A 15,000-nucleotide genomic window follows, 5' to 3' on the forward strand; every position below is an offset into this window, starting at 1 on the left:
CTCTCACTCTCTCTCTGTGTGTGTGTGTGTGTGTCTTCTCTCACTCTGTGTGTGTGTGTGTGTGTGTGTGTGTGTCTTCCTTCTCTCACTCTCTGTGTGTGTGTGTGTGTGTGTGTGTCTTCTCTCACTCTCTGTGTGTGTGTGTGTGTGTGTGTGTGTGTGTGTGTCTTCTCTCACTCTCTGTGTGTGTGTGTGTGTGTGTGTGTGTGTGTGTGTCTTCTCTCACTCTCTCACTCTCTCTCTGTGTGTGTGTGTGTGTGTGTGTCTTCTCTCACTCTCTCACTCTCTCTCTGTGTGTGTGTGTGTGTGTGTGTGTAGGGTGAGACCGCTGTATCTGCATGTGCAGGGCCGCCGTCAGGAGGAAGTCAACAGTAAGTACTGGAGCTCAGTCACATGAGCACCGTGTCACTTTACAAACCAACACCGCTTTTTTGCTGGTCAAAAAGTGCTAATTCATGTGACCTGCAAACACAATGTGAGGTTGGGATTCTCGATTTAATTAGTCATCTTGAAAATGTAACTAAAGAAAATCCTATTCCGAGTGCTCTACACATGAAGCTGTAAATGTTCAACAAGTCACTTGTTAAATATCTTTGCAGCAAAGATGCATGAACTGCAACTACATCTTGTACAAACTTGTCTTATACATATTATATGTTCAGAAATAATACGAGGAAAATGCTTAAAAACAAATCTCAAACGTCTAGGTAGTTCAGAATGACTGAAGTGTAACAGCAGTAGACTATTATGTGCAGTGAAACACTGATAATCTAAACCTCTCCTTCAGTGTGACCTCACACACCACTCACAGACACACTCCTCACTGACCGTTACTAATGCTTAGTTTAGCCTCCATTTAGGTGTGGTTTACATGAGTTTCACGTTTATAACGATCATTGCCGCTCACTCCTGATCATCTGCTCTGCTCGCTCATGTTTGTCAGAGGCAGTGGCTAGAATAAAGCAGATCATCTCTGAGGACGTCCTGCGCTCGTCGGGAGGACAGCAGCCCGCTGTGATGCCCACCGTCCCGGTGTACCGGCAGACCGTCAGCGCCGCCCCCGGACACAAACCGGCCCCGCCGCACACGGGGGTAAGAGAGAGTGAGTGTGTGTGTGTGTGTGTGTGTGGAGGTTAAGAAGGCGGGGCCTCGGAGCATGTGGTCTCTGCTGATACACACCTCCTACAGAAACAGCAGCCAGAATGACTCCAGCCTACAGACTGAGGTCAGAGTTCACTGTGCCGCTGACACGCGTCTGACCGTCTCTGATTCTGACTCCAACAAACCTGTCGTTCCAGACCTGAGTGATGCAGCCTGTGTGTGTGTGTGTGACCTTCAAACAGAGAATAAGAGAATTCATTCTGTAATGCTTCAGGTGTTCGTCTCGTCATGTGATTCAAAAGAATGAGTGGGTTGTGTTTCAGCGTCGATCATTGGGCACCTTTTCATGGACATCAGTAATCTGATTAGTGACCTTATTCTGAATGAGACAATATTATGATTTAAGATGTTTATAAGAGTTGCTTTTGGAACATTACTGTCATGTTCCTTTTTTACATGTTATAGTGTGTTTGTGAATCCTGTCTGAAAATGCGGTAAATTCCTACAAAACAGTAACCGTGTAATTAAGGTGTGTACGTGTCTATACTGCACTTTCATAATGCAACTGAAATTAAGACTTGTAATTTATTTGTATATGACTTTAGCCAGATTAAGGTAATCAAAAATCTGTTTACATGGTAGATTCTTAATCGTATTAAAATCTGAATATTGTTGTCCATTTAAACGCGAGCGTGTGTTCGATTCAGCAGATTTATTCCCAGCAGTGCGTTTGTTCTGCTCGTCTCGTTTGTGTCACGGGTTTTGATTTGATTCCCTTTGACAGTGAGTTGAGTCAGCAGGACCTGATGCTGAGATATGAAGCGTAGGGTGATGTTTGTGTTTCAGTGACGCAGTAAGGACTGAATGTGCTGATGGCCGTCAGCAGCTCGTCTCTAACACTCACGCGCTGCTGGTGACCATTTGTACTCTTTGTAGGTGATTTTTAAAGTTTTGTTTTACGCGCACACACACACCCCCCGCTGTAGTTTAGGCCACATTCACCCTGCAGCGCGTCTGCTTTCAGATGGCGACACGTGCCGCTCCGCCCGATCTTTACCCAGAAGCCCCAGCGCTAGGCGTCAGGCTGTGTTGACGTGTTTGGAGGCGGAGTGAATGACTGTGGCGTCTTGTTGGTTGCAGAGTTTTGTGCACACTAAGATCTTTGTAGGCCTGGAGCAATCGCAGCCGTCCTTTAACGTGAGGGAGCGCGTGGAGGGTCCCTCCGGCTCGTACCTGCAGCACATTCAGTCTGAGACCGGCGCTCGTGTTTTCCTCCGAGGCAGAGGCTCCGGATACATCGAGCAGGCGTCCCGCCGCGAGTCCTTCGAGCCGCTCTATCTGTACATCAGGTAAAGCTCCGCCGCTCCTCACACTTCTGTGTTAACGAGTGTGTGTGTGTGTTTCTGACCGTGAGTGTGTCTTACAGCCACCCAAACGCCGCTGGCCTGGACGCAGCCAAGAAGCTGTGCGAGAATCTCCTGGACACGGTGAGTGTGTGTCTCCTGGACTGTGTGTGCGCTCGAGAGTGAGTGTGCAAGAGTCTCCTGGACACTGTGTGTGTGTGTGTGTGTGTGTGTGTGTGCGCGCTCGAGAGTGTGGGAGTGCAAGAGTCTCCTGGACACTGTGTGTGTGTGTGTGTGTGTGTGTGCGCGCTCGAGAGTGAGAGTGCAAGAGTCTCCTGGACACTGTGTGTGTGTGTGCGTGCGCTCGAGAGTGAGAGTGCAAGAGTCTCCTGGACACTGTGTGTGTGTGTGTGTGTGTGTGTGTGCGCGCTCGAGAGTGTGAGTGCAAGAGTCTCCTGGACACTGTGTGTGTGTGCGCTCGAGTGTGAGTGTGCAAGAGTCTCCTGGACACTGTGTGTGTGTGTGTGTGTGTGTGCGCGCTCGAGAGTGTGAGTGCAAGAGTCTCCTGGACACTGTGTGTGTGTGTGTGCGCTCGAGTGTGAGTGTGCAAGAGTCTCCTGGACACTGTGTGTGTGCGCTCGAGTGTGAGTGTGCAAGAGTCTCCTGGACACTGTGTGTGTGTGTGTGTGTGCGCTCGAGTGTGTGAGTGCAAGAGTCTCCTGGACACTGTGTGTGTGTGTGTGTGTGTGTGTGTGTGTGTGTGTGCGCTCGAGTGTGAGTGTGCAAGAGTCTCCTGGACACTGTGTGTGTGTGCGCTCGAGTGTGAGTGTGCAAGAGTCTCCTGGACACTGTGTGTGTGTGCGCGTGCGCTCGAGTGTGAGTGTGCAAGAGTCTCCTGGACACTGTGTGTGTGCGCTCGAGTGTGAGTGTGCAAGAGTCTCCTGGACACTGTGTGTGTGTGTGTGTGTGTGTGCGCTCGAGTGTGTGAGTGCAAGAGTCTCCTGGACACTGTGTGTGTGTGTGTGTGTGTGTGTGTGTGTGTGTGTGTGTGTGTGTGCGCTCGAGTGTGAGTGTGCAAGAGTCTCCTGGACACTGTGTGTGTGTGTGTGTGCGCTCGAGTGTGAGTGTGCAAGAGTCTCCTGGACACTGTGTGTGTGTGCGTGCGCTCGAGTGTGTGAGTGCAAGAGTCTCCTGGACACTGTGTGTGTGTGTGTGTGTGCGCGCTCGAGTGTGTGAGTGCAAGAGTCTCCTGGACACTGTGTGTGTGTGTGTGTGTGTGTGTGTGTGCGCTCGAGTGTGAGTGTGCAAGAGTCTCCTGGACACTGTGTGTGTGTGTGTGCGCTCGAGTGTGAGTGTGCAAGAGTCTCCTGGACACTGTGTGTGTGTGCGTGCGCTCGAGTGTGAGTGTGCAAGAGTCTCCTGGACACTGTGTGTGTGCGCTCGAGTGTGAGTGTGCAAGAGTCTCCTGGACACTGTGTGTGTGTGTGTGTGTGCGCTCGAGTGTGTGAGTGCAAGAGTCTCCTGGACACTGTGTGTGTGTGTGTGTGTGTGTGTGTGTGTGTGTGTGTGTGTGCGCTCGAGTTTGAGTGTGCAAGAGTCTCCTGGACACTGTGTGTGTGTGTGTGCGCTCGAGTGTGAGTGTGCAAGAGTCTCCTGGACACTGTGTGTGTGTGCGTGCGCTCGAGTGTGTGAGTGCAAGAGTCTCCTGGACACTGTGTGTGTGTGTGTGTGTGTGTGTGCGCTCGAGTGTGAGTGTGCAAGAGTCTCCTGGACACTGTGTGTGTGTGTGTGTGTGTGTGCGCTCGAGTGTGAGTGTGCAAGAGTCTCCTGGACACTGTGTGTGTGTGTGTGTGTGTGCGCGCTCGAGTGTGAGTGTGCAAGAGTCTCCTGGACACTGTGTGTGTGTGTGTGTGCGCGCTCGAGTGTGAGTGTGCAAGAGTCTCCTGGACACTGTGTGTGTGCGCTCGAGTGTGAGTGTGCAAGAGTCTCCTGGACACTGTGTGTGTGTGTGTGTGCGCGCTCGAGAGTGTGAGAGTGCAAGAGTCTCCTGGACACTGTGTGTGTGTGTGTGTGCGCTCGAGAGTGTGAGTGCAAGAGTCTCCTGGACACTGTGTGTGTGTGTGTGTGTGTGTGTGTGTGTGTGTGTGTGTGCGCTCGAGATTGAGAGTGCAAGAGTCTCCTGGACACGGAGTGTGCAAGTGAGTGCGCGAGTGTGTGTGTTCTGCATTGAGTGGTGTGTGTGTGCTCAATCTGTTGTTGTTCAGGTGCGGGCGGATCACGTGCGGATCGTGTCGTCGTATTCCTCCACAGCTTCTGCTCCAGGTGTGTTTTCTCTCCTGCTTTGACCCGATGCTTGTGTTCTGATCTGAAGTCACGTTTACACACATTCCAGGGTTTTTTCGGAAAGGAGTTAATGTTTTAATCCTCGCAGAAAGCAGCTTTTTGTAGTACGTGTAAACAACCGCAGCAGATGATATCCTCAACATGATGTTTCTGAAACTCTTACCTCGACTGACACACAACTGTTGACATTTATTACGCTGTTGTCACTTTAAGACAATCTAATATACTGACAGGCAGCTGATGTTCTCCCAGCTGTTTGTTCCCGGTAGACGTCTGTTATAGCGCTGGTGTTTCTGAAACAGACGGCAGCAATGTTGAGTGTTTGTGTGTCAGCGCTGTCATGAAGCTCGTCTGAGTGCTGCTGAACTGATGCACTGTTTTCCTTCAGTTTACCCGACACACAGTTACTCCACAAATAACAGCTACGGTGGTCAGTCGTGGTACGGCTACCCGAGCTCCTATCCCACGTACCCCAGTGCCTTCTGGGACAACTCCAGCACAGCGAGCGGCCAATCACAGCAGAGCAGCGGCGCGGTGCAGTATCCGGTGTGCAAACAGAGCGGCTTCCTGCTGGTGAGAGTCACTGCCCTTCAGTCCTGAACACTGACCACACCAGCCACGCCCTAACAAACCCCCTGTGTGTGTGTGTGTGTGTGTCTCAGGATGAAGATGCAGCATCAGGTGGAGCAAACAGCAGCTCCAGTCCAAAGCAACACTCTGCAGAAGAGGAGCAGAAAACACAGGTGTGTGTTTGAGATTAAGAGTGACTGTCAGATTGTCATTATGAGACTCACCTGACGTGTGTGTGTGTGTGTGTGTGTGTGTGTGTGTGTTCAGATCTCCACAGATGTTTCCGTGAAGGACGTCGGTGCAGCAGAGAACAGCAGGTCTTCATGGCTCTTGTTTCTGTGTTCAGTCATGTGCTCTGTTTCCTGCAGTCGTTATAAACGTGCTCATGTTACAGTGTTTCACTAATTATCACTGCTGCTGTCACATGATCATACATTGATCTCCACTGTCTTTGAATGTCTGTAACAGGTTTTGTTTGGTTTAAATTTGTGTGTTGTGTATTTGTCTGAGTTTAGGGTTGAGGATGGGTTAGTTATGGTTAGTTAGAGACACACGAGTGACTTCATGTTTCTTGTGTTCAGGACGTTGATGCCACCGCCAGCAGCTCCAATCAGAAAGAGACTGAGAGAAGAGGCCTGCAGCAAAACCCTCACTCACACAGGTGTGTAATAGTCGACTAAATGTTGGTCAAAGAGAAGAGGCTTGATTAGCCAATTTTATTAGTCACTTGCAATTTTTATTTTTTTTTAAATCCACTTGCCTTACTGACATGAACATCTTTATAGAGAGTGAAATGTCTACTTTCAAATGATCCAATTCAAATTGAAAACACACTTTCTCAGATTATGTAATCCGTATGAAATGTGCAGACCGGTGCATCACTGCTGCGGAGATGACATCTCATCTCTTAAACTAGTTTATCAATACATTAATTTAATGCAGTTTTACTGTTTTTCCCTGATGCATTCATAATCATTACTTCTGCCGTGTGCTTGAGCGCTTATTAGGCAATGCAGGCAATTAAAGGCTCATTATGATTATGGTTTATTAATAGTGTGATTAGTTAATGCTTTTAATGAACGACTGACTACTAGTCGACCAGAAAAATCTTTAGTGGAGGGCAGCCCTAGTATAAACACACACACACAATAATGACTTTTACTCTTGAAGCTGAAGTGAAGAATGAGCTGAAGTCATTGATCTCCCTGCAGCTGAAGAACAGCTGATGATGAAGAAGATGAAGACTCCAGAAGACTCCAGCAGCTGCTCTGGACTCGTTCCGTACGGAGGAGATTCGTCGGATGAGGAGGAGGAGCGCATGCGCAGCGGGAGTAAGAGCTCCATCTAAACGCAGAACTGCAGCATCACACTTTTTATTTGATCACATGTTTTACTGGCAGGACTGATGTGTAACTGTTCCTATGGAATAATAAAAGAAAGAAACCCCACACAGATGCTGGCGTCTGGTTTATTCAGCTCTAGGGCTGTGTGATGTATGGTCACTCCGGGGTTATCCAGCGCGAAACACGGCTGGACGTAGTGCAGGACCGATCAGCTGAAGGTGTAGAGGTGCTGCCGCAGCGCTGCGTTGTAGAAGGAGAGGATCCCGCGGGAATAATCCAGGAACACGCCGATCCGCAGCGGCTGCACCGTGATATGGATGTCCGGCCGTTGTGCAGGAACTCGTATTTGTGCCTGAAGGAGGAGAGAGGAGACCGACACCTGTTTCTCAGTCTGCTCCTGATCCGCGGCTGTTTACCACAAACACATTTATCCATTATTTTTATTTCAAATCCAAACATTGTTAGCCTATACTGAAAGTGCTTTTTCAGCATTGTGATCCTCTTTCATCACAGTACAGTTACACAATCTTTCATAGACATGTTCACGTTTAAACTCAAATTAATATAAACAATGTATTAAATTCATTTGTAGATAGATTTGTAAATTAAGTTGCTCAAGCAAGTGGAAACACATTTAAACACCGCATACAGCCTACTTTTCACAAATGTTTTGAATTAAAACTTACCACGGACAGAAACAGTCGGCTCTCATGCCTTTTACATTTAAATCTTTATTACAAACAGTCCCAAGAGTCCACAAGTGCATCAGGGCCAGATTAACGCACGGGCCCCTGGGCACTGGACAGAGAGGGGCCCCTGGGCACTGGACGGAGAGGGGTCCCTGGGCACTGGACGGAGAGGGGCCCCTGGGCACTGGACGGAGAGGGGCCCCTGGGCACTGGACGGAGAGGGGGCACTGGACGGAGAGGGGCCCCTGGGCACTGGACGGAGAGGGGCCCCTGGGCACTGGACGGAGAGGGGCCCCTGGGCACTGGACGGAGAGGGGTCCCTGGGCACTGGACGGAGAGGGGTCCCTGGGCACTGGACGGAGAGGGGCCCCTGGGCACTGGACGGAGAGGGGCCCCTGGGCACTGGACGGAGAGGGGGCACTGGACGGAGAGGGGCCCCTGGGCACTGGACGGAGAGGGGCCCCTGGGCACTGGACGGAGAGGGGCCCCTGGGCACTGGACGGAGAGGGGTCCCTGGGCACTGGACGGAGAGGGGCCCCAGCCGAAGCTACTCCCGGGCCGCGATTTCCCCTCAGATTTTTGAGGCAAGTGGATTTTGAATGCACTTCCAAAAGACAAAAAATAGCTGAATAATATTTTTGATATTTAATAAACGATCACACCGGTGTGATTAGATCATTCAATGCAGCACATCATTAGCTGCTAAATTAACATCTGCGTTAGTCAGAGACATCCGTGTGTTTCTACAGCAGCGCATTATAACCAATCACACGTGATTCTGTTGAGTTTGAGTATAATGACCAATCAGAGGCGTCCAGATGAGTCTTCGCTGAAACAGCTGTTTAGTTCAGTGCTCCATGAATGAATTCTGCTCTCTGCCGATTTCTCTCATCAGAAACAACAAAGTGCAGAAGTGCGTACGATGTAAGCAAGATATTGATTTCACAATGTAAGCAACTTCAGTGATTAATGGGAGTTTTTGAGAATGCTTTAATTCTGGCTAAGTCAATGATAATGTTCTTTGATAATGTAAACGGAGCGTCTTACACTTAGTGCAAATAGCCCACCTTTTGGAAGAGACTATTTATACCAAGTCCGCCCACCAACATGTGATTGGGAGTGGTGAGATTATAAAAACAGCTTTAAATCGTAAGATCCAGTGGCGCAGATGGTAAAGCGCACGCTTTTTGACGCGATAGACCTGGGTTTGAACCTGCGTTTTTTCTCCCTTTTCAAATCTATTTTGCGACAAGTAGAAAGACCTGCTATTTTCACTTGGTGTAAATAGAATCCATTACCATTTGAATTTAAGAAAAAAATAAATTTTTACTGCAAACAAAGCGCTGTCACTTTAATTCAGCGCGTGCAGCACAGCAAAGATAGATTCGGTTCGGAAACGATCTCTGCACCGCTCCTGGAACCACTACCGGACCGAAACCGCGCGCAGTGTGAACGCTCTGATCCGTTAACTTGGGTGTGGAAAGAAATACGCACCGCAAACGGAGTATGTGTGAAACGGGCGTGACCGTTCAGACACGAATCATGAGTTTTACTGCCGCACTATTAAATGCAGCATCTGCCATTCACAGAGACTCAATGAAGGTTCATGTGGCATCACACACATGTAAAGTCTAATGTTAATTCATACCATTCCTGTTTGATTTTTACACTGTTTCTGGTAAATGAATTCAGCAACAGGCATCTGACACGAGAACCTGCACCTCACCAATTCCCCTCATTCATGCTATAGGACCTTAGTGAAAACATGAGCTCACAGATGCAGCAGTGACAAGTCTGCTGTTTTCCCGTGGCATTGGTCTACTTTAACACTGTCAAGGGTTGTTTTTCATGTCGTTGAGTTGAAGCGACCCAAATAACGTCATATTTAGCCCCTGGAATGTAATTGTACCGGGGAACCCCGTCAAAAAAATGTGTATTTTACTCTCGGAGCGCAATGTTTACCAGTGGACCCTGCTTGAAATGTGTTACGGCTAGTTTTGTTGTAAAAATCTGGCAACCTTGCACAAATGGCACACAATATAAGGGTTAGCATCTCATATTTCAGTCATTCCATTTCTTTTAATGTTTACACTTAGTAATTTTAAAGATCGAGTGCCACATTTTCATGCTTTTGCCCATATTTCAAGGGAAATGCACTTTCATTGTTTCATTGTTGAGGTTCTGCGAGGCGACACCTGGACGGCGTGAGGATGTGTCTCATGCACCAGGACGTGTTGTTCCCGCCCAGGTAGGAATTGCACTGTGTGTCCTCGTACGCTACGCCCACGCGGAACTCTGCGCTCTCGTCCACATCGATCTCCCAGTAATACTGGCCTCTCACAGGCACCAGGTCGCCCAGAACCGCCACACACCTGCAAGAGACACGGCGTTAGCGGCTGCGAACCTACCTCCTGCTGCCTCACCTGTTGAAGGTGTTGTCGCTGAAGGTCATGTGACTGATGGGAAGATCTTCGTCCAGGTAGAACATGGTGAGGCCATCAGCCGACAGCGACAGACTCGGATGCACTGTCTTCCAGCAGGTGGAAGAATGTACCTGTGCACACACACATGTCACAAACACACACATCACCCACGCCACAGCCATATCACCCTGCAGCCCAAGACCGGTTGACCACTGAAGCTAAGCAGGGTTGAGCCTGGACAGTAGCTGGATGGGAGACCTCCTGGGAAAACTAGGTTGCTGTTGGAAGAGGTGTTAGTGAGGCCAGCAGGGGGTGCTCACCCTGTGGTCTGTGTGGGTCCTAACACCCCGGTATAGTGACGGGGACACTATACTGTAAAAAGCACCGTCTTTCGGATGAGACGTTAAACCGAGGTCCTGACTCTCTGTGGTCACTAAAAATCCCATGGCACTTCTCGTAAAGAGTAGGGGTGTAACCCCGGTGTCCTGGCCAAATTCCCTCCACTGGCCCTTATCATGGCCTCCTAGTAATCCCCATCCACTTGATTGGCTCTATCACACTCTCCTCTCCACCTGTAGCTGGTGTGTGGAGAGCGCACTGGCGCCGTTGTCCTGTGGCTGCCGTCGCATCATCCAAGTGGATGCTGCACACTGGTGGTGGTTGAGGAGAGACCCCCCCCCCCCCCCACATGATTGTAAAGCGCTTTGGGTGTACGGCAATACACAATAAATGCGCTATATAAATGCATCATTCATTCATTCATTCACACACGTGTTCATCAGGTGCGTTCATATTCTAACAGCGAATCATCACCAGTTACAGTATGGAGTGCCACAAGGATCTGTCCTAGGTCCTCTGCTATTTTCAATATACATGTTGCCTCTTGGTAATATTATTAGAAAATATGGGATTAGTTTTCATTGTTATGCTGCTGATACACAACTATGTATCTCAACAAGACCAGATGAAACTTTTAAACTATCTAAGCTAATAGATTGTGTAAAAGATGACCAATAATTTCCTCCTATTAAATTCAGATAAGACCGAGATATTACTTATTGGACCAAAAAAACAGTTCACAGAATCTCTTGGATTACAATTTGCAACTAGACAGATGCACTGTTACGTCCTCTAAAGTCAAAAATCTGGGTGTTATATTAGACAGAAACTTCTAATCATATTTCCCATGTTACAAAAACAGCATTCTTCCATCTTAGAAACATTGCCAAGCTTCGAAACATGCTCCCTGTTTCTGATGCAGAAAAGCTAGTTCATGCATTCATGACCTCTAGACTGGACTATTGTAATGCACTGCTAGCTGGTTGTCCTGCATCTTCAATAAACAAGCTACAGATAGTCCAAAATGCAGCGGCTAGAGTTCTTACCAGGTCAAGAAAATATGATCATATTACCCTAATTTTACAGTCTCTGCACTGGCTACCTATTCAGTTCCATATAATTTACAAAATATTATTACTTGCCTATAAGGCCCTAAATGGTTTAGCTCCTGCGTACCTAACTTGTCTTCTACCACGCTACAATCCAACCCGCTCTCTAAGGTCCCAAAACTCTGGACTTTTGGTAGTACCTAGGATAGCAAAGTCCACTAAAGGAGGTAGAGCTTTTTCACATTTGGCTCTCAAACTCTGGAATAGCCTTCCTGATAACATTCGGGGTTCAGACACACTCTCTCTGTTTAAATCTAGATTAAAGACACTTTCCCCCAGTTTCATAGACAAGTCTTAAGCCTAGTCCTAGACTAAAATGTAATTCTGAGCTGTTTCAACTGAAAGAAACTTGCACTGATTGATCTTAAAATATATCAGTGCCTTTGTTTTGTCTTAAGATGCACACCAGTAATGTTTTTTTCTAAGGCACGTTTATAAAAATGACTTAAATGTCCTAATTGAACTATGGCCTAATCCTGGTTTAGTCTAAGCCCTGTCTATGAAACCGGGCCATAATATATCTCATAACCTTGTATCTGATCAAATACACATTATCATTTTTTGCTTGGTTGGAACAGCAGGTACACTAATTTGGTCTCTATTTGGCCTCACATTGTAAAGTGCTCTGAGTGTCTAGAAAAGCGCTATATAAATGCAACAAATTATTATTATTATTTGCTTCTCTGTTTCTGCCACGGATAGGCATCCCGTAACTAGAAATTACAGAAGCTTCAGTCTGGATCCAGCCCTTACAAACACCTGAGAAGAGATGATGCCAACCCTCGAGACAACATACAGAACTAACAAACTTTGCTGTAAGTTTGATCGCAACACATAATCATTGCTGTTAATAGTGTTGACCGTCCGTTTGATTACATGACATTAACTAACTGCTTGATATGGACATTAACTTGAGTCACCACTGATAAGCTACTCCTAAATCTAATGCAGAAACTTAAATTTTCTGTAAAGCTGCTTTGCAATTTGTATCATGAAAGGCTATACCAATAAACGTGGATTGAAAGTTGAACTGAACGTCAGGCAGTGGCGTGCACAGGCCTCCGGAGGGGCAGGGGTGAAATGGCATTACGAGGGCACGGGGGGGGGGTGTTAGGGGCATCACGATTTTATCACGATTCTTTGTCATGTTGGTTTTTTGTCTATTTTGCAAGCTGTTTGATCAGTACAGCCAAACTAATTTCCCTATTATAAAGACAAAGCCTTTCAAGGTAACAAAATATAAAAAGTATGGCAGATATTTAGGCCAAAGTGGGTGAAGATAAAAATCTTTGTCTTTTTATCTTTATGAAAAAATAAGAACAAAGATACGCGTTACAAATACACACAATATACAAATAAAATAAACAGTGTTTTATCTTCAGGTACAATAGGTATATTTAGCAGGAGCATTCAAGAAACTGAATGAACAAATATAAAAATAAAACGCTATATAGATTGATTCCTATTAAAGAAACTGCATTAAAGTTTTTCAGTCAAGAGCAGTGAGTGATTTTTCTCTGTGTTTGGTGTTTTATTAACATTAAAGGAACAATTCACCCAAGAAAAAATAGGCTAGTGTTTTATTTTTATACCTTCATTTACTCACTCAAAAGTTGTTTTAACCCTGAGTTTCCTTCTTCAGAAAATAGCATTTATGTTTAGCAGAAGAAGGTGGAAAACCAAACAGTTGCTGGTCCACGGTGACTTCCATAGGATGTTTTCCACTTCTGTCAAAGTCAAGTGGACCAGCTGCTGATTGGTTACCAGCATTCTTCAAAATATCTTCTTCCTGATGTGAATGCATGTGGCACTGTACGGTATATTGATACGGTGTATCGTTGATACAATGATATTTCTTCAAAAGCAGATCGTGGAGACATTTTATCAGAGCCGCTGCTGGCCAAATGGGTTTTTATTGTTGTGCCCCCTCCCTTAAATATTACGGAAGTAAAAAAACAAAACACCTACCATATGGGTCAAAATAGAACTTTAATCAAATATAAAAGTAAGTAAATAAATAAATTGATATTAAATTGTATTATTTACAAATTACAATTGTAGCTCTAGACAGTTACCTATGGCATTAATAGTTGTCTGATTGATTTTATGGTCTCAAGCATTCAGAAATCACGCAAATGAAAATTAAGCAGTTTTACTAAGAAAACATGGTTCATTTTTGTAAGGGTTGTGATGTCCTGTGATGTCTGTTGAAGAAATTATAGAGGCTGTGTCATCTATAGCAAAATGGTGGCCAAAAATGAAAGATTAAGTGGATATTTTAATTAAATGTTTGGTCAATAGCATATTAAACAAGGATGGACAGTGATGTAGAATTGATGGGCGGGGCTAAACAGGCAGTGATGTAGAAGCAGTTGTTGATCTTCTGCGGAGGCGGTGCTTATCCACACTATTACATCACATATATTTTCCAAAGCCGTTGTTTTGGCAGACTGCCTTCAATATAAGAATGTTTTAACTTCTGAAACCTACATGATGTTTTATAGTCTAATGACCTTTTATATGACAAAAGATCAAGGGAATTTTGGATTCTCAGTTCATGACCCCTTTAACATTCACTGGCTGTATGAAAAGAGCATCATCAACATTCTCACACGGGTTTGGAACGACATGAAAGGTGAGTAAATGATGATTGTTAGACAAACCACACACTGCATCTACTCACCTCTTCATTATTGGCGTGACAGCCTGTCAATCAGAGAGGGAGGGCGGGTCAAACAGCAGTCAGATGGTCTGTACTAAGACTGAAGGAGTGGCTCTGACCTGCAGGAAGGCGTGTTTGTCTGGTCTGCGGTGGAGCTCTTGTGCGCTCTCGATCAGCTCTTTGGCCGCGTCCAGTGTTTGACCGCACCGCAGCAGCTGACCGTACAAATGCTCCAGCTTGCTGTTCTTCTGCTCGTCCAGCGCCGTGGCTAACGCCTCGTTCTTCTGTGACCGCGTCTGCAGAACTTCGTTATAGTGCTGCTCCAGATTCTGCTCCTGCCGGCCGAAGTTCTCCTGCAGACACACACTTGCAGATGAAACACCGCTCAAACCCTGCCAGTCGCAGCTGAGACTGTGCAAACCTCCACAGTGATGAAGATCTCCTCCAGGTTACTGGCGAAGCTCTCCATCTCCATGATCTTCTGGCTCAGTTTGCTCCTGCTGCTGGAGAGCTGCTCCTGGAAGCACAGCGCCGTCACACACCGCAGACGCCTGGGTCACACACTCGTCAGTCTGCTACTCACCTTCATCTGCTGCGTGGTGGAGACATCAGGAGAGTCCTGCACCATCACAAACGCTTCCTCCTCCTCCTCCTCCTCCTCCTCACTCACCGTCAGCTCCTCCGCGATCACGTCCAGATGACCTCTGACCTCATACACGTCCATCCCGACGCCTGCAGCAGATCCTCGACAGAAACACATCGCTCATGTTCACTAGTTCAGTCAATCTCTACTCAGATCTTCCTTCTGTTGTGTTCATTTTATTTTCTGGTGTTTGTGTGTGTGCTGATGCTGTAGGGCAGCACTGAATGTAAAACAGTCGTGCCAGTGAAGTACTCTAGAGAGATTTGACTTTAAAAGGTGATATGAATCTATCCATCCATCCATCCATCCATCCATTCATCTATCTATCTGTCACACACACACACACACACACGACTTTTACAGCTATGAACACACCTAAACAGCTATTGTTTTCCTGATTTTGCTTCAAACAGAAATCATGAAAGTAATAAAGCA

At 46.6% G+C, this 15,000-nt stretch overlaps 1 protein-coding gene and 1 pseudogene across 3 annotated transcripts in view; one reads left to right on the forward strand and one right to left on the reverse strand.

The window, feature by feature from the left end:
• LOC306888721 (KH homology domain-containing protein 4-like) overlaps nt 1-6,805 on the forward strand; it is a 16,333-nt gene extending 9,528 nt beyond the window's left edge. For both annotated transcript variants that reach the window (XM_079447140.1, XM_079447141.1), the window contains 10 exons: nt 319-371; nt 944-1,092; nt 2,242-2,450; nt 2,528-2,588; nt 4,709-4,766; nt 5,176-5,360; nt 5,450-5,530; nt 5,625-5,674; nt 5,939-6,018; nt 6,569-6,805. In XM_079447140.1, coding sequence (XP_079303266.1) covers nt 319-371; nt 944-1,092; nt 2,242-2,450; nt 2,528-2,588; nt 4,709-4,766; nt 5,176-5,360; nt 5,450-5,530; nt 5,625-5,674; nt 5,939-6,018; nt 6,569-6,705 — 1,063 coding nt within the window. In that variant the 3' untranslated portion in view covers nt 6,706-6,805. The remainder of the gene's footprint in view (nt 1-318; nt 372-943; nt 1,093-2,241; nt 2,451-2,527; nt 2,589-4,708; nt 4,767-5,175; nt 5,361-5,449; nt 5,531-5,624; nt 5,675-5,938; nt 6,019-6,568) is intronic.
• Nucleotides 6,777-14,646, reverse strand: LOC306888717 (fibronectin type III and SPRY domain-containing protein 2-like; annotated as a pseudogene). Its single transcript has 7 exons — nt 14,506-14,646; nt 14,344-14,439; nt 14,042-14,275; nt 12,941-13,049; nt 9,813-9,943; nt 9,585-9,761; nt 6,777-7,052 (listed from the first exon to the last, which is right to left on the reverse strand). The product of its transcript is annotated as a fibronectin type III and SPRY domain-containing protein 2-like (transcript).
• Between the last annotated feature and the right edge of the window lie 354 nt (nt 14,647-15,000).

This window comes from Barbus barbus (assembly GCF_936440315.1).
Source record: "Barbus barbus genome assembly, chromosome: 22".
NCBI classification, from domain to species: domain Eukaryota; kingdom Metazoa; phylum Chordata; class Actinopteri; order Cypriniformes; family Cyprinidae; genus Barbus; species Barbus barbus.